Source organism: Dermacentor silvarum, chromosome 4 (genome assembly GCF_013339745.2).
Source record: "Dermacentor silvarum isolate Dsil-2018 chromosome 4, BIME_Dsil_1.4, whole genome shotgun sequence".
Classification (NCBI taxonomy): domain Eukaryota; kingdom Metazoa; phylum Arthropoda; class Arachnida; order Ixodida; family Ixodidae; genus Dermacentor; species Dermacentor silvarum.
Window position 1 is genome coordinate 26650897 of NC_051157.2, and position 24206 is coordinate 26675102.

General features: G+C 43.5%; 1 protein-coding gene across 2 annotated transcripts in view; it reads right to left on the reverse strand.

Moving 5' to 3' along the window:
• LOC119449651 (uncharacterized) overlaps nucleotides 1-23968 on the reverse strand; it is a 69512-nt gene extending 45544 nt beyond the window's left edge. For both annotated transcript variants that reach the window (XM_049665346.1, XM_037712869.2), the window contains exons 1-13: nucleotides 23502-23968; nucleotides 23275-23358; nucleotides 21494-21544; nucleotides 21359-21405; nucleotides 20743-20815; nucleotides 19482-19563; nucleotides 19261-19396; nucleotides 17350-17395; nucleotides 17157-17286; nucleotides 13930-13988; nucleotides 6909-7021; nucleotides 4985-5037; nucleotides 861-938 (exon numbers count right to left, since the gene is read on the reverse strand). In XM_049665346.1, coding sequence (XP_049521303.1) covers nucleotides 861-938; nucleotides 4985-5037; nucleotides 6909-7021; nucleotides 13930-13988; nucleotides 17157-17286; nucleotides 17350-17395; nucleotides 19261-19396; nucleotides 19482-19563; nucleotides 20743-20815; nucleotides 21359-21405; nucleotides 21494-21544; nucleotides 23275-23358; nucleotides 23502-23615 — 1066 coding nt within the window. In that variant the 5' untranslated portion in view covers nucleotides 23616-23968. The remainder of the gene's footprint in view (nucleotides 1-860; nucleotides 939-4984; nucleotides 5038-6908; nucleotides 7022-13929; nucleotides 13989-17156; nucleotides 17287-17349; nucleotides 17396-19260; nucleotides 19397-19481; nucleotides 19564-20742; nucleotides 20816-21358; nucleotides 21406-21493; nucleotides 21545-23274; nucleotides 23359-23501) is intronic.
• Nucleotides 23969-24206: the final 238 nt, after the last annotated feature.

Below are 24206 nucleotides of genomic sequence, written 5' to 3' on the forward strand. Positions count from 1 at the left end.
GGAGCCGGGCGAACACGGGAGAAATGCACTTTGCCCTCTCCCGGTTCTCGCTCGCCTCTCGCGACGCGCGTGCCGCGCGGGAAGAGGGAAAGCATCCGGCGGGCGAGGAGGACACTCCCCTCGCGGAAAGGCAAAAAGGCATAAAACAGCGCGACCGAGAGACCCCCGGTCTCTCTGACCTCGCTTGACCTACTGCCTGGACGGATTTTTACCTGCTGAAAGCCGTGAGTGACCTCGTTCGCGTGACTACCACACGCGACGAGGCAAGCCTATTTTACTAGTCGTTATACAGAGCGGACTTCCCTCTACAAGTGTGTTTTATTGCTGACAGCAATAAACGTTGTTGAGTTGACTCGCTGGTTGCCTTATTCGCCCGAACCCTACGTAGCTGCGATTACACGCGCTACGGGTTGGGGAAGACCCCCACAATGTACTGGCAGGCCTTTAGAGCTATTTAGGATGTACCTACAGCAATTTGAGCCCTTGGGGACAGTAAAAGGCATGCATTCATTTTTAAGACTGGATGATTTTCTCGGACCTAGAGAGTCCGAAAAATCGGACGTTGATTGTATTACTAACATCTGTACTCTGAAAAGAACAGGAAGGGGTCATCTAATGTAAGTTGCTCCTTTAAAACAAATTCCTTTCCTAACTAACAAATGTGAATGCCAGCCACGCTCCATGGCAAAGCTATCCAGCTTCAGAATTCGTCTACTGCCACAAGCGAAAACTCGTGACATCACGCTCAATGACATAACACTACAACACTCAGCCACTGTAACAGTCCCGTCAATTAAGAAGTGGCACAACAGGCAATGAGAAAAGAGGAAAAGCATGGAAAGAACTTGCAAATGCTTCACCTGGAACGCTGGACAGTAGTGTGTGCTGGTAGAGGATACCTCGCTGCTTGCATGGGGGGCCCTGGCGCCAAGTCAATGCTGTAGGCAGGAACCAAATGTAATAACTTATCTCTTAGAGCAGAGGCTGCACAGCAAGTCAAAAGCAGTGACGGAACTCCTAGATGCAAGTGTGGTGTTCACCATGAGTTTCTTCACAACGTTTGGTGATAATTTTCAGTTTATTGTAACATGCAGTGCAATGCCTCAGTAGAGCAATGGGCATTTTCTCATATCAGTGTGCAGATCAGAAGGGTGTTCACAGACCTATTTTACCAGGTTCACTTCTGAAGAATTGGTGCACGCTAGAATTGACACTATCCTTAAAGGTGTCCTGAATCACGTTTTATTGAAGTCGAGAAATGCATTTGACGTTAAATTATATTCGGAGATACTTTGCAGCAAGAAGTACTTCAATGTGTTCAGCAGAAGTATAGTTATTGGCCATCAAAGATGGCCTTCACGGTGCTATCAGACCTTCAATGCCTTGTACTGCGTAGGCTACAAGGGAGCAAGGTGGTGCCTTCAGTCGAGTGTTCAAAACTAATTGAAATTAGCGAGACCTGATAGCTATGGCACTGATAAGCAAAGTTTCATCCCTACAGCAGGCAAGCCTATCCAAGCATTAGCAGACAATAGCCAGCAGTAGTAAGACAGTTGTACTTCCAGAATTGTGCAATTCTTACCAAAGTTCAGAACGCAGATTTTCACCTACTTCAGCCTGTTTACTAAACTGCATCAATAAATATATACAGCAACAGTAGGAAGAAGCACACTGATCCAAACACCCTTCTTGATTGATGTCAGCTATCCGCCAACAGCAACTGCATATGGGAATCTGCTTCTATGATGAAATATGGCAGCCTCGAAAAAAGTGAGGAGGCTTCTGTTAAAAAGCGTTTGGAAAAAAAGGTGAATTCGCGCTTCTTGCAAGCTCTATATGTCACGCACGACTGCAAAATTTCGCTGAGATGTTCACAGCAGCTTATGTTATTTGCAGACTGTTTATTTGCCAAGCCCAAGGGTTGGTTTAGGACCCCTTTAAAGGGTCCCTCACTAGGACACATAGCAAATTTTTGTTACACATTACAAGTTGTTACGTGCCCTCTAGGGAGCGTTCTACTGCAAGAATTTTTCAAATTGGTTCATTAATAGCAAAGACAGAAATAATTCAGTGCCGCGAACCTATGATTTTAGGAAGTGAACGTCACTGCCAACACGGACTCTCTCCACTTGCCCTTTCTGGCCTTTGCGAGCGTAATTTCTTCCCTGCGTTCTCCCATACCGGAGCTGGAGAATCCCTGTGACGCATACATTACAGGCCGCTTTTTTGCTGTGCGGTGCACTTCCACTGACAGTCTCGCGCGCGAGCTGTTGCATTTGCCTCGTTCTGCGAGCGCACGATTTTGCACACTGCACGAGTACAGCTGACTGGCGGTACAAGTCAGTGCTACGCTAACAATGAGGCACACGCAAGCAGTTCACAGAGCATGTTGGCACGCTAAAACACGGTAGAAAATGCCATACTTTCGCTCTCTGCACGTGTGACTGCATGACATGGGAACAAGCAGACGAAACTCTCTTGCTGCGGTACTAAGTAAAACAAAGACATGCGGCCATTCGGTTTGTGTGTTTTATTATTTTTCTAAACTTTCATTCATCTATTGAAGCAACAGACTAAACAAATAACTGCTGTTGCCTTGAATAATTCTCAAAGTCATATGTCACTCAAAGTTATGTCACAGCACGGCTATGTACGTAGCAAACTTGCATGATTGACATCGACTCTCCAGCTGGGAGCGCGGCACCCACAAGGAGAATGGCAAACAGTGTTTGGTTTGAAATTTCAGCTCTTTCCGCAGCGCGTAGCAATGTAATGCACTGGAACCTTGTTGATACGATTCCGTGTAATTTGTTTTTCGGGAGATACATTTTTTTTTCTTTTCCCATTATACAACTTGGTTGAATAAAACGTCAGATGATGAGATTTTCGGATGATACATTTTATTTTCCAGTTTTCGTGAAGATCGTATCAATAATATTTCACTGTACTTGGCAGACAAGATCGTTAGCATGCAGTGTTAGCACTGCGCTTGTCAGCTCGAAATGGCCAGACCTGGTGAGTGGCCCTTTACGAGTCATGGCCTCGAAATACAATCTGTAATGTGACAGCTCCAGTATGATTTGAAATTGCACTCTCATTACCCATCTTTACAGGTTTGCAGATCGTTCCTACCCAAGACAGGTACCCCATCATCAATGCCTTTGGATGTTCAAGGGCACTTTACGCAAGAAATGAAATAAAGTGAAACAATTTATGGTGAAAAAAACATTACCAGGGCAAGATTGCAGAGTGGAAACCTCAACCAAGATGCCTTTTCTCTCCTTATTAAGCCTTAAGCAGGCAATAAAAATTTTTTTATAGTTTTGTTAGTAAATTACTGTTCCACAATACCAAAGAAGCCGCTCTTATTGTGGCCAGAAAAGTGGCGAAAATGAAAGATGGGCGGCGAAGCCACCTTGAAATTCCCACACCAGCTCGCTGCGAGATCATGGATTTTGACTCTCCGCTTAGGCCTAGTTAAATTTTTATTGGTACTGAAAAAAACCATTGTAATCGAAAAGAGTCAAACACTGAATGTAGGAAGTTTCAAGAACCTTTACTGAACTAAGGTAGAAATGAAAAACAAAGCTTTGCAATCGGTGACGTCACTACGTACCGAACCTGGGGTTCTGGTGCAAAATTCAAAAATGGTACTGTCATTTTTTTTCTTCCAGTATTACTACCGTGCAATCAAAGAAGGTAGAGCTCTTCAAAAATACTTTATTGATCTAAACTGATTCAGTATTTCTATTTGGTGTTCCCTGAACGCATCAGAGTGCCCTGCATTATGCATTGCACTCTGGTCACAGTCATCACACACAGTGAATCACATTGAGAACACTGCTCTAACTATTTTGAGCACTATGCTAACCAGACTTAGATGTGAGCTGTACAATAAGGTCAACACTTCCTTTCTGATACTGGGAAATTGTGGCCCTAAGATAACTCTACGGTCACAAGCAACTGATAAGTTCATAGTGTCATGGGAATGCAACACTGGACAGACATCTTAAGATATAATGCTGCTGTCTAGAGTTGCACTTCCCTCACACAATGAATTCTGATGAACAATCCAGCCATATACCATTTATCCTCTACTCAGTCACCAGTTGTGTGCGCACAGTACAAAAGATAAATCAGTCTGTATTTTCATTCCTCCTGTTGCAATAAGCAAATGTATGAAAAAAAAATTGAGAGGTAATACTAAAGCACATTTATTCAGGATTGCAACTATATCAAGCTATGGTTTTATATTAGATATGCAAGCAAGTCTTAAAAGAGACTAACACATTGTGCTGGACTATTTGGTTTATGATTTGAGATTAAGAATGGTACAAAGATATAACATGGACATGCAGTATAGGAGAGGCGCCAACTTCCAACTGATTTGTTTTAGGAAGTTGATACCCAAGTAAACTTCAGGCGCATGTGATTTCACACACACAACAAACAGCACCGTGCAAGATCCATATCATTTAAAAAGCCATATTTAATAATTTGTATTTATTGTTATAGAGGGATGACAGAATGCAGATGCATTGTGCTCCCCTTTTCTTGACATGAAAAGCCTAAATTAAATCTCGGGCAACCTGGTTGCGGCTTCTTTCAAGAATTCTTGCGCCCCTAAGTGCTGTTTTTGTGAATGTGCACGCGTCTGAAGTTTACTTCGTCACAAGCTTCCTGGAATACATCAGTTGGAAGTTGGAGCCTGTCCTGTACTTCATGTCTGCATTTTATTTTTGTGCCATTCTTAAGCTCGAATCTTAACAGAGAAGTGCCCAAGCACAGAAAACAGCCCAATATTCAAGCTTGCAGCAAATACTAAATTGAATACCAATGAATGATTCTGAATTATATTTTAAGTCATCGTGTACATTTCATAAAAAATGAATTCCAACAATGGTTGAAATGTAAAAATGTGCTCAAAACTTTACCAAAAGTTGATTACTGCTTTATTCATTGGAAGCTCACATCACATCCTTACCTTTGTATGCTGGCAGGGGCAGTGCCTGAACACTCTTGTACGGTACTACGCACCTTTAAAGATACAGAAATTTCACCATTTTCAATTCTGGCTTTGATGTCAAGAACTCCACACACATTAAGTTTACAGACTTATTTATCACCCACAGGCTCACTTGCAAAACAATGCACAGCAACATGCATAAAAAAATATGGGGGAAAACATTTTATAGCAACTGCAGCCAAAAATACAAAGCTGAATCCAAATATTAAAAGAACTATGGGTTGGTCTGAATAAGATGCTATCACTAAGAGAGTAATCTCAAAGAGGCTGAAGGGGTGAGGAAGAGAACATGTCCTATGGGCCACCAAGGCCAGATGTTATCTTGGTGTGACCATTTTAGCGCTCGCACAGATGTGCACTGAGGAATCCTGCCACACAAGAAGGGGATTAAGTGCATCATGCTTCTGGGAACATTAACATGCCAACTATATTGATTTACATAACAACCACACATGCCTGCTTGTTAATACCGATGCTTGAAAGTGAACTGGGTAACTTGATGGTACATGAAATGTTACTTGTAGGTTTTCACTTCACAGATTTCCTTGTTTGCATCTGTGTACTTCTATCAAATTTATTTCCTATAAATTTTTCCTGGCTCAGAATAGAAATTTGTCAGCACCCTCCATTCTATTTTGCTTTCACTTCCACCATGAACCTCAACAAGCTAGCCCAGTTTGAGCTCGCTGGACCATTCTAAAGAATAAGAGCAAAAAAAGCAGGCACAACTGCGCAAGCAGTGCCAATAGAGAGCGACGAAGTATGTGGAGTTAGAGCACTGCACGGGCCGATTTTTTCAGCCCGGGCCCGGCCCGGGCCCGTTTTTACGTTGGGCGGCCCGCCCGAGCCCGATCAAACCTTTTATGGCGAGACCCGGGCCCGGCCCGGGCCCGGAAATAATCTACATTACCCGCCCGGCCCGGCCCGAGCCCGACTCGAAACCGACCCGAACCCGGCCCGAGACCGAAAAATAATGTTTATCAGAGTTGAGACGCCCAAGAATAACTCTCTGCACGTTACATGCACACCACCAGAAAACCCGAGCCCGGCCCGGGCCCGGCCCGAGCCCGTGAAAAAACTGTTCTACCCGGCCCGGCCCGGGCCCGGGCTTTCGGGTAAGCCCGAGCCCGTGCAGTGCTCTATGTGGAGTACCTGGTGAGGCTTTCTCCATCGAAAGCGGGCTACAAGCATACCTTCCGAGTAGCTTGTCGCAAGATGAAAAACCAGGGGGAGGTGAGATGTGCTGAACTGAAACTTGTTAACATTACTGCTTGCAATGGAAAGAAAGTGAGACTGCTTTGCTCCAGTTCACTGAACACAAACTCTTTAACATATGCTGCCATTTCAGCAACATTTGCAGTCTTGTTTCTGCCCAAATATGGAGCTCTTATCACTTAAAATGCACGTCTCATTGAGCTCAATTCCAGATGGTCAGAGATGGTTAGCGTAGCGACATATCCCAATAAAGAAGCATTAATACATTCCAAATGCATTTTTCTTTTTAGCTTTCCTGTATGGCAGAAAATTTACCAAAATTCCCTAGCTTCTCTAGAAACTTAATGCGACTTGCATGCTTCTTACATGTAATGTGAAAAATGTTATTCTACCCCTAGTGAGAGGTCTATATTGCAGCTAGAAGGGTGTTCCACTTCCAAGTTAAAAGCAAGTGACAGCCAGTCATGGGAAAACAAGAATGCATATTCGTTCAAACAGTTGCAGCTCAGCTATTGCTGCATCTGTTCAACAAATCAAGCAGAAGAGTGCTCAATGGACGCTGCACCATAACTACCAGTGGGCAACAGAACTTTAGGCACTCTTGAAAAGTATTTGTGCTTTCATTCACTTCAAGAGGCACGACTACACCAAAATTAAATGCACTCACATTTTCCCCAGCTTTTCAATGAAAACTGTGATGGGTCCTTCGTTTGGCTCCATTTTCTGAATGTGAGCTTGGAAAGAAGCACTGTGGCCTTCCAAGTCGCGAGTCAGCCGCACCTACGAAAAAGACACTGCAACTTTCACTTCCTTCTACAAGTGCACAGGTACTTGGCAGCCAATACTGGATGCCAAACTTCACATAAAAGCTATGCCAAGATCACTTGCACATTAGCAAATTTTGTGCACAGTCGAAAGAATTGAAATATTATGCAAGAAGTGGCATGAAATTTTTGCGTCTACATTTAAATGTCCCCACACAATTACTTTCCTTGTCAATTATGTATTGCGCATGTAAGTGTTCCTTATATGTTGCAAAATAAATTTTTAAAATAGACAAATTCATGCCTTGTTGTTCATCAACGAAAATATTTAGTAATTTAGGAAAACAGGCATCCCTTCCACTTCCAATTTTCACAGGGGTGAAATAAGCTGCAAACCAACATGAGCAGCAGTGACAATTTGCATTCCATTTCCCCCTAGTAGACGTTAGACACATGAAACATCAACAGATATTAAAAGGCACGAAAATATCCAGTGCCCGCACATTCTTTAAATTAATTAAATTATGGGGTTTTACGTGCCAAAACCAGTTCTGATTATGAGGCACGCCGTAGTGGGGGACTCCGGAAATTTGGACCACCTGGGGTTCTTTAACGTGCACCTAAATCTAAGTACACGGGTGTTTTCGCATTTCGCCCCCATCGAAATGCGGCCGCCGTGGCCGGGATTCGATCCCGCGACCTCGTGCTCAGCAGCCCAACACCATAGCCACTGAGCAACCATGGCGGGTCGCACATTCTTTAGGTGCCTATCGAAGCACAGCTCAGGCATGTCAGCTATGTGGACAGGTCCAGTTCTGACAGAGTGGAGTTCTCCAAACTCTATTACTTTGAATATGAGAGCAAATGGGGAGCTTTTCTCTTTTCTTGCTGCCTAAAAAACATTTGCCTGCTTCTCATCAACCTCTGCGATGGCGACAAAATAAAAATAATGGGAGCAATGAACACAGGTGCAAGATGAGCTATACTGAGATTGGTCGTTTTGCTTTTGGTAGGAAAGCTTGCAAGAGTAACAAGAAAGTAAAAAAATGAAATGAAGGGTGTCACTTTTGAAAGCGAAGAAGATGTAATGGCACTAACCAAGGGAAATCCACATTTCCTGATGAATAAAGGCACACCAGAACACTTTTAAGTAACTGAAAGTTCGTTGACACCACATTATGGCTTGTATTGCCTCCTCACTCACCGACATTTCCTCTCGGAAGTATTTCAGGTTTTTATTCAGCACACAAGAAACCTGGCAGCACACCCAAAGAAATGTGTCTTTTCACTGTTGTGCCGAGTTCCAATGCTTGCAACATTAGCCTCTGATCATGCACGAAGCACACACAAATTGCCTTGCAGTATAACATGCTCCTACTTATCAAAATGTTTTCTTGGGTGAGTTGATTCATTTAGTATATAGCGCGAAAATATGACGACAAGAAACACAGTGCACAAGATAGCCACTATTCGGTCCCTACGATGAAACCGCCGCAATGTAGTGGTTAGAACACTTGGCTCAGAACCAAAAAGTTGCCAGTTCGAATCACCACCAAAAGACGAAGCTAAATTTTTTTTGCTCAGTCACACTTTGACAGACTGGATCAACTGACAGAAAGATTGAAAGCAATAAAGAAAGGCCCATTTGTAATCTGCATAATGGCTATTTCCACTAGAAGATACCATCCATACAATGAAAACGACAGAAAACCACGGCCTTGAAGTGAAGCTTGGCGTCTGCCACATAGTGCCTTAGCTATTTGTGTGCCACGTTTGTTTACAATGTGAAGTGTTTCCTCTTCTGACCTCCAATTGCTCTAGTGAGTGGCTGAACCTTCAGTTTGGGCACACTTTATCTGGCACTGAACTAGAGCGAGCTTTACATCGTTGTCAGAGTACAGTAGAAACCAGCCAAGTACCAGAAGTGCTTTTACACTGTGATCAAAGTTTCTTATTATACTATTCCATGCTTCGTTATAGTCGTTCGAATTACCCAGTGATTGGAGGACAGCCCGAATGAGACCGTCTACTTGTAGAAAATTACCGTCCCATTTAATGTCACCATGCTGCAAACTCATTGAACATATATATCATAGTAAAAAGCATAACCAAATATCTAGAAAAGCACTCCATATTAACTTTCAGCACGGGTTCAGAAAACGGTATTTGACTGTCACACAGCTGGTCACAGACATTCACTTCTTTACATCAAACCTTGACGAGAACAGTCAAATAGACATAATTTTCCTTGACTTCCGTAAGGCATTCATAACTTGAAAATGCTGAAATCCCTCAGATGTTTCTCTCTCGGGTTTCTGCTTATTTGTCTAACTGGAAAAAATTTGTTGCGATAAAAATGGCAAAAAATCAGGCTGCCTTCTGGTCCCATCGAGTGTTCCCCAGGGCAGTTTCTTCTGCCCTCTTCTTGTTCTATGTATTAATGACATTGTTAACACTGTTGAAGGTGGTGCGCAGATTTGATTATCTGCCTATGATTGTTTGCTCTTTAAAAATACTGTTTCTACCCATGATGAAACTAGTTTGTGTTGTAGTTTAAATAATACTCTTGCATAGTGCAGGTGCTGGGGAATGACACTAACACAGACAAAAGCATACTACAGCAAATGAAATCATAAGAAAACATAAGAAATCACCCCCGCTTTATACCTATAAGTTAGATTAACCACCCAAGAGTGGGACTGCTCAAAGTAATTTTGGAGCAATTTCTGGAGCACGTAAAATTGTGTGTTGGAGCAGTTTGGAGCAGACAAAATGGCATTTTGGAGCAGTTTGGATCAGAGTAAATTTCATTTTGGAGCAGTTTCGAGCAGGCCAATCAGAATTTTGGTGGAATAATGGAATATGGCAGTGCACTTTGAAACCATGATGAAACAGAATAAACCAACACAAAGCGCGCAGTAGAAGCATGCTTTGTAGCTATAGCGTACTAGAATATGGAAGGAACGAGAAGAAAGAGAACCGAGGGGCCCGATTTTAAATAATAATATCATAAGAAGCCAACAAAGACACCAAGGACAACATAAGGGAAATGACTTGTACTTGCTAAGTGAATGAAAGAAATAATATATTAATGGAAATGAAAGGTAAACTTTCATTTCCATTAATCTATCATTTCTTTAATTCAATTAGTAAGTGCAAGTAATTTCCCCTGTGTTGTCTTTGGCTTCTTATGATAGAATATGAAAGAGTGGAGCGAGCGGCGGCACGGCGCATGTTTTCCTGTCAAGCCAAAAACATCGGCGGAACTACGATCGAACTATATATTCCCGCACCAACGCTCATGACGATAATGGCAATTGTTCTCAAATTATAAGGTCCATTCGACGCGCTAACATAATTTCTGGGTCACCATGTGTCACCGCAGACCCAGAGACCCGCAATCAACCCTGGGCTGGTATAACATCAAACTATCCCAATCTGGCTTTATTGCGATAGCAATTATATAGACATTCCAGCCGCATTTCTGCCATCGTCGTCGCCGTGATGCTCCGCATAAAGTCCAGTGGCGATAACATCATCACTGCACTCCGTATGCTGTACGTTCAAGTGAAAGCAGGGAGGAAGCGAGCCATCTTCGGTCGTGCGCAAGGCACCGTGGGGTGTGCGGAGGGAGGGGGCGTTTCTCCGGCAGCTGCTGAATATGGCGCGGCAGCGCGAGCCCTATCTTAAAAGCAATCTGCAATGGGGACAGAGCGCGAGCACTTATAGCATCTTCACCACAGAGTTTTTGCTCGCTGCTGCTCCGCACTTCCTCACTCCAGTGTTTAGAGACAGCGAGTTTCCGTGGTCATCGAATGAGATCTGTTCATGTTTGCTTGCGCGTGCATGACACCATGCTTGTTAATTCAGTTAGTAAGGGAATGTTTACAAGTATCCTTACTTCGTATAGCTGTCTGCTAATTTGCTATCACATTTGATGCTTTGCCTGAACTGCGACTTTTTGTTCAAAATCCGCCATTAGCCCTTTGCGATATGTCAAAATGGCTCAGGCCTAGCCTATATGGGCATAAGAACAGATTGGAATAGTTTTATGCTATACCGGCCCTGTGGACAGAGCAGACCACCCGCTGAACCCGCTGCAGCGGGCACCTCCCTACCTAGTTCGCTTGCAGTGCCCTCAGCCTACTTGTAGCTACTATTTTAGTGAACTCTAACTACAGCCGCCCTGGCCGTTCTGACAGCAGTGAGAAGAGCCAGGAGTGGCCGCGCGCGCACCGGTCACTTACCGAAGCACCGAAAAGTCCAGTGTTATAAGTGCGAAAATTGCAAGAAACTGTGCGGGAGGCGCCGTTGCGTGGTCTGCGGAACGAACCCGCCCGCTGTTCACAGCCACTGCCGGAGCACACATGCAGAAGCCGTTCTGGCGCAGTGTGACGCAATTTCGTTAATTTTCTGTTTGGCGCAGTTTGGCACAGGAATTTGTGTTTGCATCAAAATGGCGCAATTGGTGCAGGAGTCCCACCCCTGATCACCTCTTCAGGAAGTCACTAGTTATAAATGCCTAGCGACCCTTAACAATACACCATCATGGAATGATTACATAACACTTGCCCTTCAGCCTTCAGAAAACTATGTTTTTTGAAATACAAACTTAAGCCCCTTCTAATGTTAAAATGTTATGCTACGTCTCCCTAATTAGACCTAAGCTGGAATATGCATGCATAGTTCGTGATCTGTACACAAAAACTAATATCAATAGTCTTGAGAGAATTCTGAGTAAAGCGGTCAGATTTATATTTCACAAATTTTTAAGATCTAATTCCCCCACCGAACATATGAAAATGAACATTGAAACACTCAAAGAAACAGACTTGAAATCCTTAAACTACTTCACACTAACAATTTGTCCCTTGACCCACCTGAATTTTAATCACAGTTATCAACCGCAACTACACGCCACCACAGACATGATGCATTAACTCCTTTGCAAGAACGAATACATGCAAGTTTTCTTTTTTTCCTCGAACTAACTGAATGGAATTGTATAATTGAACCCACATCCTGATCTTGTAATTTTGTGGTTCTGTTTGTTTTGTCAATCTTATTTTCATTGCATAAGCCACCCTCCCTGCTTGGACCACGTGTCTGCAGTATTTAATAAATAAAATAAATAACAACAAAGAAGCATAGGAAGAAATGAAGGGCCACGCGAGTGATGAAAAAAAAAAATAGGCACAACGTTGAGAGTGAGAAGAGTATGGATTATAGAGTGAACAGAAGTAGCAGACATTCTGGCTATGATTAGGAAGAAGTGAAGTGGGGCAAGTCCTGCAAAGTGTAGAACAGATGACTACCAATCCATTAGAATTTTCTTACCAAGGAAAAAGAATAGCAGATGAAGATGGCAGTAAAACTGTCTTGTGATGGAATTGAGAAATTGACAGGCATAGTGAAGGGGTCAGCTGGCTCAAAACAGGGGTAAATTTTAATTGCTTGGAGAACAGTATTTACCTGAGCTAGTCGGTTCATAGCTAAAACGAGTTTTGAACAGTTGAACTGAAAAACAAAGGACTAAGGAAGGCAGACAAGGATGTCACAGTTACGTCGTGGCAGATATTGGGCAAACAGGACGATGCCTTAATGAGCGGATCAGAGACATTTTTAACATGCACCCTCACTCAAGACAACAGCAACCTATTGACACTTGGCAGATCATTGTAGGAATTGTGCATGCCAAGCTAATTTTAATCAAGTTAGCATTTTAACGAAAAGCAGCAACAAGACAAAAAACAGGAAATCCTGGAGGCCACTGAGATATCTAAGGAAGGGAGCACATGCTCAAGCACACCCTCAGTAGTTTGGCCACTAAAGAAAAAAAGACCGCAGCAGATGAGAGTTAGAAAATATATACAGCAAAGCTTTGCGAGAGTGCATAAAGAGTCGGAACAATTTGTGTTTATTGAATGTCCGCACAAAGTGATACGTAAGGCTTTATTCAGGCATTGTAGAGAGGCTAATGCAATGCCGCTGCCGCGGATGCACAACGCCGAGCTATGCAATTTTTTTTTCTTTCCCCCCCATGGCCTCTGCCGCTGCTACGGATGCACGGAGGTGAGCGTCATCTGGTGGTGCTACAAGGAACCCAGCGGTGATGTCGCATAAGTCCTCTGCTGCGATTTGTTGGCTTAGCTAAAGAACAGCCACGCAGCACCCACAATCACGAAATCTCAGCAAGGTTTGCAAGGAAAAGCTTCGCTTCTATAACATATCTTGCCGGCAGGCGACATGCAATCACCCATCATCTTCCTTTACATGGCTAATACGAAGCGCAGACAATGTGTACGTCTTTTCTTTTTTTGCGCATGCACTACTATATATGCAGCTGCATGCGCGAAACTAAAATGCAGTTATTAGTACAACAACATTTTTGTCCGTCTTCCTTAGTCCTTAGTTTTTTCAGTTCAGCTGTCCAAAACTAGTCTTTGCTTGGAGAAGCCTTTGTATTGAGTAGACATGAAAATGGCTAGTGGTGAACGTTACCCACTATTCACCAAGCCATTGTATGCATGCACTTTCTCATGCCATGTGCATGGTAAATGCTGCTTTTGAGCACAACAATGTTCATTTGCCCATCTGGATATTGCATGCTACCTTCACTAGCATCGTACTCCCTCCAGTAGTTCCTCCCCAGTGGTGCAAAAATAGGTCGGGCCACTACAAACAATCAACACCTGCTATTCCATGTTCGTTTGTACCTTGCTGCCTCAGTGTCACCAAGGCAAAAAATGCAGAACATACACAGTGCAAATTAAGAATTTACCTTTTTCTTTTTCATAATACAGACAACTAGTCTTTCCACAGAAAGTTCCTCTGCAGGAACTTTCAGATTTTGCCAAAGAACACCGTTTCATTGATTGATACGATCTATATAGCAACCAACTGCTGCCGCTGCACTATACTCACCAAACATTTAACGCCGGGCTCCAACTTTGGAATCACTTGTTGTTCCCTGCGGATTTTCTCTGGAAAGTTCAGTAAAAATTTTCATTTAACAATGAACCTGCACAGCTATGATAAATCTAATTCACTGAAGGACACTGCACCAAAAGCAGTTGCAAAATGTGTATCAATACCTAGCCCTCGTTGACAATAAATGAAAAGTGGCGTTCAACAATGAGGAAAACAACATACTGTATAGACTCGTGTAAGGGCCGCACCCATGTAGGGCTGCACCCCGAACTTGGCAGGCCAAAATTTGAATTAAAAAAAAAAAAATGTCCAACAGAGAAGCAATCATGTTCGGTGCCCCGATGCTGCACGCACGCATCGGCGATTTATCACGCGCTACGCCAGCAACACTTCGACCAAAAGTTTTGGTCCCGTGTAATGGCCGCACCTCATCAAAATTGTAGAAAAAAAAAGTGGCTCTTACATGAGCCTATACGGTACTTTTATTCCTCTCACCATTTCTTTTACTACAAGTCAATATGCTACCTAGGAAGCCATGAAGTCAAATAACACATAAGACATTTCCTTTTCCCAGCAGGCACTTGAAAAACTTCATTTTTCTGTGAGAAATATTGCACATAAATTTAACATGGTTAATTATTCTGTGTCAAGCTAACAGACAGATGAATACGCAATTGAAGGTCACAAAGGCCCAAATGATGTGACCACCAAACATAGGTAATGCAAATGTTTTCTTGCAGGTGAAGTGAGGTCGATATTTTAGTTATTTGTTAGTTTCACCTAATGCATTTCCTTTAGTATAATGCTGAAACAAGCAAAACAGAAAAATTATCTATTTGATCAAGTGTCGTGCAGAAATCCTGAATGTGAAAAACGGTGCATTATTAAGTATATCAAAAAGAATAAAGCCAATCCTCTGTCATATTGCATAAGACAGCAGCCAATCTAGCATGCAAAATGTGCGTTAATTCGAAGCAGCAGAAAGAGGCGCAAATACTAAAGCCAAACTACAGGCAAGCTGGGCTGCACAAAGCAAAAGTTTCTATAGCACACTTTTGGTCAATCTGGGAGATGGGTGCCCTTGACCTATGTAAAATCACTTAATTTCTCAAATTCAATTTCACTCCTAAAAAAACAAAACTATGCAGTAATGTAAACAGTGCTAAAAACAAATAACATCCAAGTTATGTCTTAATGGCTTTATTCTTACAGCTGTAATTCCAAATTGTGGCTCCCTTGCTTTGTATCCACATGACATCACAAGCATTGCACTTGCACATTTCCTGCTCCATCGGTAATATCCAATGATCGTATTACCTTATTTACATTTAGGATAACTCTAATAGTTCTTAGCACATGCAACAAAAAAAGAAAGACTAAAAAGAAAGCTAGCAAGAGGTGGACTATTTTAACATGAAAATCTGGAGGTCCATGCCAACTGCATCTGAAACACTCCTGAACAAGGGCCTACAATTCCTGCATGAGCATTTACATTGTCACCATGGTTTTAAGGTGAGGCACTCCTGCAAAATGATAGTTGACATAAGTGAATAGTCAGCAGCCAACACCGGCATGTGGACATTTATATGGCCCGTTCTCGTAGCCCTGTTCTCATAACAATATAAAGCGTGTAGTATTAGAAGCAATGGTAGCAGTAGCAGTGTTTCCTTTTTTTTCTTAAACAAAGAAAGTAGGAGAGAAGAAAATCTTGGTGACCATGATGTAACCGTCTAGCCTTGAAATTTACACTAACATTGGCCAACATGGGGCAGAGGTGAATGGGAAGATGCATGCATGCAAGCAGCTGCATGGCCCAAGTAGTGCTTATGCACTATCGGCTGGCAGTCTATATGAATGGTTGCAGGTCAAGCGTTCCTCCCACAGTGCTGCAAACACAAACCACGGGTTCAAGTGTGACATTATGTGCGACATTATGACCTGTGACATGTGCACCATATGTAAGTGGTGGCAAGACTACAGTTTCACGCAACAATAAAGTGGTTTACTCTACTGAGGGGTTCTGGTATGTGGAAGCTTGGTAATGTCATAACAGTAGTTTCAACAGTGCATGCATGCAGTCGGTGACAGCAGCGTTGCCATCAGCTAAAGCAGCTGCCTCACGCAGCATTCACCTCTAATTACTTCTTAACAAGCACTCTGTGACACCACGCTGACGTCAGTGCTGCACTAAGCTTGAAATATTCAGATTGAAAGCCCAATCTTTAAAATTTAGTGTTGGGTTACACATTGCTAATCTTTTTTTTTTTTTTTTTTTTTTTTAACGGGGCTCAACATCCCGAAGCTGCACAATGGGCTATGTCCCTAGGGACTCTGTTGTGAAGAACTTGGGACTAATTTTGACATCCTGAAGTTTATCTTCCATACAAAAATCATTGGTTGCTTCATATTGTGCTTCACAAACAATTTCATGCACAATATTGTAAACAAAACATTTTAATGATTTCATAACTTCCAGGTTAACAAGTGCACACCTTAGACGGGACAAAAGGAGATAGATTCAAGAGCTTTGTCCCATCTGAAATGTCTTCTTGTTAAACCCAAAATATGAACCAACTAGCCCAGCAATGTGTTCTCTCAAGTTAATTTTATGTCTGTACTCCTTGAAAGGTACACACATCAACCCAAGGCCATGTTTACATGAGCAACTGTTGAATAGTGCATGCCGAGACAAGCCACACAAATTACTTAGCAGTGAGACATTAAATGTTTCCGTGAACATGCAGTGCAAATAGCACAACTGATCTGCACTGTCTTTAAGCCAATCGCACAGCATCGAGTGACCGATGCTGTACAAGACCAACTGAAACTTTTCGGCAGCGTAAGCCTAGTTTTTGATAGTGTAGCTGTAGAGCAACTGCCGTGCGAAATTCTACATTTTAAATACCATTGGATTCGTCACAAAAGCTAGCAAAAAGCAACATTTTTTTTTTTTTAATATTTCATCGCTTTAAATATCCCAATGCAATACAGGGGCACGGGAGACCCTGTAGAGGGGGGTTGCATATTAGCTTTGAACGTGCACCCAACACTTCGCAGACAAGCATCATCATCTGCTGTCAAGCATGTGATTCTGAGTGGAAAGTGGCCAGGGAATTGAACCTGTGACTGTGCACTTAGCAGCAGCAAAGCATGGTCACTGAGCTGCCGCTTGGGTAACTTGCAGTTTCAGGGACAAGTTTGAAGCCAAGAGTGACAGCTACCTTTCTCTGCCTCGTTCCAAATGTCATATTCGACATTTCTGTAGATTGTCGGGTCCAAAGCCTTGGCAACTTTGAATGGAAATGGGGGTATTCGATTGGCCAACGCAGTCACAACCTCAGAAGCATTGGCCTGTAAGAGATGTCACAACTTCAAATCACGCGCCAAATCATTCGTAACCGCATGCTACCTAACCTGTTCCTCCTCAGTAAGGACGTTGGTCTCTAGCCCAAACTTGACACTAAAAAAAGAGCAAGAAATGAAAACACATAACACTTATATTAAGACACATTTGTATAGCAATCGTTTATTGTGGCACTGAAGGCAAAAACTCGAGCTAATTTCATAGATGAGCTTGATACTGCTGCCAAGATCAGAGCTACCATAAGCAAGAAAAAGGTGCAAGCCTAGGGGATGACCATCACTTTTGTAATGTGGAACCAGCTGTTAATTTGTTACACCCTGGAACTGACTTACCAGCTGTCAATGGTTACAAAAGATGTCACATTTTAATATGGGTACATCTCAGCCACTTTTACTGAATTCTCCTGCAGAACAATAATACGAAAATGTAAACAGTAGTATGATGTGCTCGTCACAGAAATGCGCAGAAAAATATAGAATTGTTAACATTTTCCTGACAAAACAATTACGTTGCCACAAGGAGGTGCTGTTTCATTTCTGTAAGCAGTTTGTACAATGGAACCATAGCACCACTTGTCTGCAACAAATGTATTTATTTTGATTTTTTTTTGTGCAAAAAAAAAAAAAAAATGTCGCAGTTTCGCCCGAAAGGCGAAGCATCAATTGCGATAGCAAATTGGTAGAGAGCTATTCGGAGTAGGGATAGTAGAGTGGTCTCATCGGCCGCATAAACTTGGACACATTCGCTTTCTAACTGAATTGACAAGCATGGTGTCATCGCGCACAAGCAAACATGAATAGATCACACTGAATGACCGCAGACAACGACTGTCAAAACGCTGGCGCGGCCGCTGCAGCGGGCGAAGAATCGTGCGGTCTATCGTTTCAACGGAAACTGAGCGGCGAATGGACAGCGCATAAAGGTCAGAGCCGTGTGGAGACACGGCCGGGCTCGACTGGCGCGCGCGCGCGCCAGTCGAGCCCAGCCGTGGTGGAGATAAAGAAACGGTGCGGGCGACGGCCACCACAGCCAGTGCAAGCGTATTTGTTGGCAGAGTAGAAGCTGCTCCCCCTGTCCCTCCCGCGCTATCTCCCCGCTTTTTTTTTTGCTTTCGCGTGGGAGATTGCGTTGCCAGTTCTCCTTGCGCTGGGTTGCAAGATAAGCATTTGGTGCCGTAGCACAGCATCGCTCCGCCTCCCTCCCCCCCATACCCCCACGGTCTTTTGGGCGACAATCGCGTTTGCTTTCCGCCGTGCGTTGGCTCTCCGTGATAGCGCGCATCCCCCGCGCGCTTTTACTCGCGCATACGGTGCGCGGCGACGATTTTATCACCCTTGGAATCTATACGGAACCTCACGGCGACGGCAGAAATCCCGTTGAAGTGTCCATATAATTGCTATCGCAATAAAAAGTCTTTCTGTGAAAACTGCATTGTGGTGCCGTTGATGCATTTTCTGAATTAGTAAACTTCCATATATTTCTTTTACTTGAAATCACCCAGTAAACTTAAGTAAAATATTTATTGCATTCCAGAGGAGCCGCAGTGACCACGATTTGATATTATGGCTCTTTGCTCAGCAGCAGAATGCCACAGCGACGAAACCATGAGCACCACAGCAATACGAAAACCTCTGGAAAATTATTCAGGCCTTGGCAGTAAAAAGAACAAAAAAAAAAAAAAAGACAGGAAGGACTACAGAATCTGCACTCACATAATTATGACACAACATGGCCCCCGCGGGCCATGAGAAAAATAAAATGAAAGTCACCTTTATTTCATTAATACAATGGTGTGCAGCATGTAATAGGCATCTATGCACAAGTGTGCTTAGGTTGTTTAAAGGGCCCATATTAGGAAAAAAAAAAAGCATATTTAAAATAAACAGCAAGTACAAATATGACGATAAGTTTTTAACACATGAAACCCTTTTTACCGGAGAAAAAGGGCTCTCGCCCGTTACCTCTCTTTCCACTGCTGAAAGGTCATGTTCTTCTTGTGCTTGAAGTACGTCTTGTCATAGAGCATCTTTTTGACTGCCAAGTGAACATCGTCTCCAAACTCAAAAACTGTCTTGTACAGAGTTTCGTACAAAAGGGCTGTGGAAAACAATGAGACAACACAAATTAAGATTAGCCAATGAATAGGTGATATAAAATGGGTTGAAAAAATATCGGGACTCACATTGGCACATGGCTGCAGCACCAAGTCTTTGCCTCGAGTACACGACATCATAGTGATTACCAAGGGTGTAGCAGAGCATCACCTAGAGAAGAAAGATATTAAGTAGCATGCCTGCCAAGTTTGAAGCAACTAAATCAGGGAGATCTTCCGACCAGAGGAGGGGGGGGGGGGAGGGCAGTCGGTTACACCACTCTCCCCGACGTCTATATTTTCAAGTACTGACAGGAGAACTTCCTCACAATTTTATTTACAAATAAACAAATGACCACATGAACATCAATGTCTCACTTTTGCAAGCATTTCGTTGTTGCTACTTCTGTCTTCACAAATTCTTTAAAATTTAATTAAATTCTCGGGTCTTACGCCCACAACCACCATCTGATCATGAGGCACACCCCCCCCCCCCTGTAGTGGGGAACTCCGGATTAATTTCGACCACCGGGGGGTTCTTTAATGTGCACCCAATGGACGGCACACGAGCGTTTTTGCATTTCACCCCCAACGAAATGCGGCCGCTGCGACCGCGAACTCGTGTTTAGCAGCGCAATGCCAAAGCCACTAAGCAACCACGGCAGGTGTTTAAAAATTTTTCGGATAATGTTTGATTGCAAGAAATTCCATTTCTTAAACATTTTGCGAGGATGATGAATCCCAGCATCTTAAACGAGCGGCACTGCGTCCTTGTATTTTTCCCCGATGTTAAATTGCCGCTCTCACTCTGCATTGCTCTGTGGGTATCAAAAATAAAATACCCGTCACTTCGACTGAGCAGTGCACTTTTCGCGCCAGTGCTCCTTGCTTTTAAAGCCATGACCTGACCGTAGGCCTACGCAATTCCAGAGCTGCGGACACCGAGGAGAATGATAGAGAGTCTAGTATTGCTAGTGGCGGAATGCGGAATTCGCTCGCTAGCTTAATGAGGCTAGGGCCACTAGGGCATCCAACAACCCCATCAGCGTAAAGAGCGGCTCTGCGGTTAACGAAATAGCGCATGTATAGGGTTTCCCTACTACTTTTAAAAATTTTTTCGCAATGAACTTCCCACTGGATTGGATTGGGTTCTTTTTGCCAATGTGGACTGACAAAGCGCTGGACGCAGATAGAAACGGGACGCAACTGCAATTTCCAGGAGATTTTCCTGTCAACTGTACAACCGGAAGAAACGGTCCAAATCCGGGAGTCTCCCTGGTAATCCGGGAGACTTGGCAGGTATGAAGTATCCATGTGCATGGCAAAGAAAACTGAATTAAAGAGATCGTACCACATCTTGAAAGTGGTTCTCCGTTGCATAGTAGGGACTCCTGCCGGGGTTATCAAAGATCAGGAAGTCTTTCCTATAGGTTCAAATAAAAGAGGCAAGTCAATACCTTGTGAACATGAAACAGACAGAAAAAAAAAAAAAAAAACCATAGTAGTCAAGTCTGTTAGAAATCATCTTGTGCAACTCTGTGAAGTAAAGGAAATCACGTGAAGGAAAGGTGTGACCAGCTGGCTGCTTAAGGTTGCATGCTGGGCTTGTTGGCATGTCACACTCAAGACCTTGGGCTTAGCGCACTCAGCACAAAACAAAAGAGCAACACAGTATCTGTGTCGCTCTTTTGTACTGTTGGGTGCGCTACACCCAAGGCCTTTAGCTGGCTGCTTATTTGCCATTACAATGCTATCCTTATTACGCTCAGGCTTTGGTCAAGCAGCTAATGTTGCAGAATTAACCTTTGTCAAGCCTCAAACATGAGCAAAGTAACTGCACCCTAGTATAAAAGCGTAATGGTCACCTGTTGGAAAGAATAAACAATGAAAACATATTAGCAGTTGCTCATTCTAAAGTAAACCAAGCCTTAGCCACAGTGTAATAATTTATTTTTTTTCGTTCTTACTTGTACAGTTCTGCCATTGCATGCATCTCCAAATGGCCGCCCCAGACCTGGAAGAAAAGAAAAATTTCCAAGCTGCATTCTAACAGACAGCTCAGTGCAAGTGAAATATATGTTGTGTCATCATTTGATACTTGCCTTCACATTTTCCATGTTTGTCAGATATTGATCGAAGTCCGCATCAATGTACTAAAAGATGAAAAAGCGGTGTGAGAGAACCTTAATGCAGTTGGCAAGGCTAGTTTAATACAACTTTTCTCCTAATATTTCCCGAACATAAATGACTTCAACACACTGTCCTGAAAGGCTTGTGAATGTCAAACACAGTTTCAGTGCTATAAACAGTCAAAGACTTATGTAGTTAGGGCAAGCGTACAAACATTTAAAAAAAAAAAGGCTTTATTATTTTTTTCATATCACTCACAAAACTGCGAACGCAGCATGAGAAAAAATGAAAAGGAACAACAAAGTGTGCAGACCGAACGCAATGCCGATATCTAAAGGAAGCGAAGCTATTGTGCTACGTTTAGGTGTGTTTTTTTTTTTTTTTTTTTTTTTTTTCAGTGTCAGGAGGTATACCTTTGATGGTCACATGCAGTGTCCATTGAAGGCACAGCTGTGTGACACTGAAATGCAGGTGAGTTTAAGCCAATGTGTGCTGCTTTTCGTGCAAAGTGGTTTCCAAATATACAAGTGGTGTCATTTTTGCAGTTCATGAAAGTGAATCATTTACATGAGTGGACAGACTATACATGGGGTTTCCAGGGGGGGGCATATCTTGAGGGTGCATGTTTGAAGAGGTTGCAGCAGCTAAGGCAATACAAGGATGCACAAAAGTAGTAGTAGTGGACCCGAGTGGTTGTGGTGCATACCCACAGTGGGTGATTGACCATGAATCGGGTGGTTTAATTAATTGGATAAAAACAAGAGAATTAACAATTTGAATGTTGGAACAGTAAAACTTTCTTGAAACGAAACAGCATTCAAAAGATAACGTGAATTAAACTCACTGTACACGCATGCACGAGTTCTTCGTCTTCGTGAAGAAGCGCGCGGGAATGTCAGCAAGACTGCTTAAGATGGGCCAATAGCTGATAGCACGAGACGTGCTTTGTACTGATTTACGTCGTCAAACCCGGCCATGAGCAAAGACGTGGTAGCAAACTTGTTTGCGGGCGTGTTGAGAGTCGACATTAACTGTAGACAGTATGTGTTCGTTATTAGCGGCAACGCAAAGGCAAGGACTAAGCGAGACGACAAACACGCTGCCGCTAATCATGAACCTTAACCAACTTGCCCAACGCACCGCTCTTCTAAAGGCACTATGTGCTCTTTATGAAATAAAGAATCCACGTTTTGGGGTTTGTGTAGGTCGACGTTAAGTTAGTAACGACCGGAGGCACCTTGTCTGTCGTCGTAGCCCGGAATTACACTCACGGGGGCAAACCCACCTAATGTAACTAACGCCCTATGCTCCTTCGCGTGGCTCCTCATCCTATATGCACCATAACGCCAGGCTTGCCGTGCCTAGTCACGCGACCCCCATCATTTGGAAAAGTTTTGCAACTCCGAAACGCCGCCGTTTTTCTTTTTGTGAAGGGCCTTCTGCTAAGACTTTCCTTTGAGGCGGCGAGAGAGCACGGAAAGGCGCGAAACTGCACCCCATAACACCCTCCTTCGCTTGTCGCCAACCAACGCACCGTCGCCTCTTTTGGCCCCAACAACTGCAAATGCGTTGCTTCTCCCCAACTCTGGTACGCCAATAATTTACGGACGATTTTTTTTTTTAAGAGGGTGGGCGCTATTGTTGAAACCCTTTTGAGCCCTGGCTACTACGCGAGAAACACAGAATAGTTGACAAAGAAAGCTTCGCTTTAGATAAAATAAAGAAACGGCAGCTAAGAGGACAGAAGACTCACCTTTGAATAGATGGACTTGTTCTCACGTAAGTGCTGCACACACGCCTGTCGTACAGCTTCATGTTTCGATTGCGTGTTGTACACCTAGACCACCGAAAAGTAAGAACCATGCATTAACTTGCCACGCTGACAACTCTCATAACACGTTAACAAATCAAAAAGTAGCCGATCCGAGAGCATAATGGTAGCGCAAGTAAATACACGAAGTATGCTGAAGGTCGACTCACGTGCTCGGAAACCACTCTAAACAAGCAGGAGCCATCAGCGGCGATTTGCTTCCTCCAAAATCCTAATGAGGTGAGATACTCATCCATCTTCTGAGTTGCTTCTTGGGCGGACATTGTCCAATGCAAAGCTACCGCGAAGCGCGGTGCAACCTACTTTGACAACCGGAGATAAGAAATGATGGTTTCGGAAAGAGTATGAGCCGCACCGCACAATGGCGCAATTTCGCGCTCGCCGCTTTCAGCGCTGTACCTTGTGTTCTTCCGCACTTAAACTTTTCGCAAAAGAAACAAGCACCGTAGCTGACCATATAAAACTGATTATATCAAACACCTTCTGGGGCTTACCCAGGTGGCACAGTAAGCAGTCCGCATTACAAGTCACAAATGGTCGACGGCAAACCGGACACAACGCGCGGACTACTTCCAGACGCTCCCGGGACGCCGGCGGTGTTGCGCGCGTCTCGACTCTCGGCGACTACTCTGCTGCGTCTGCGCACCCTAGCGGTATTTTGTAGCGATGCCTTTCCGGAGGAGGCTATGCCGGTGCTAATGCCTTTTCGCGCTTATCGCGCTTTGTCAGAGCGACGGTCCGCTCGCGTTATCAACGGGATCAGCCGGCCGTGAGGGGTGGATTATAAGTCATCGCTACAAAATACCGGCCCAGTGGTCTGCGCTTCGCCAGCTTCGCGGGCTTCGATCGTTGCT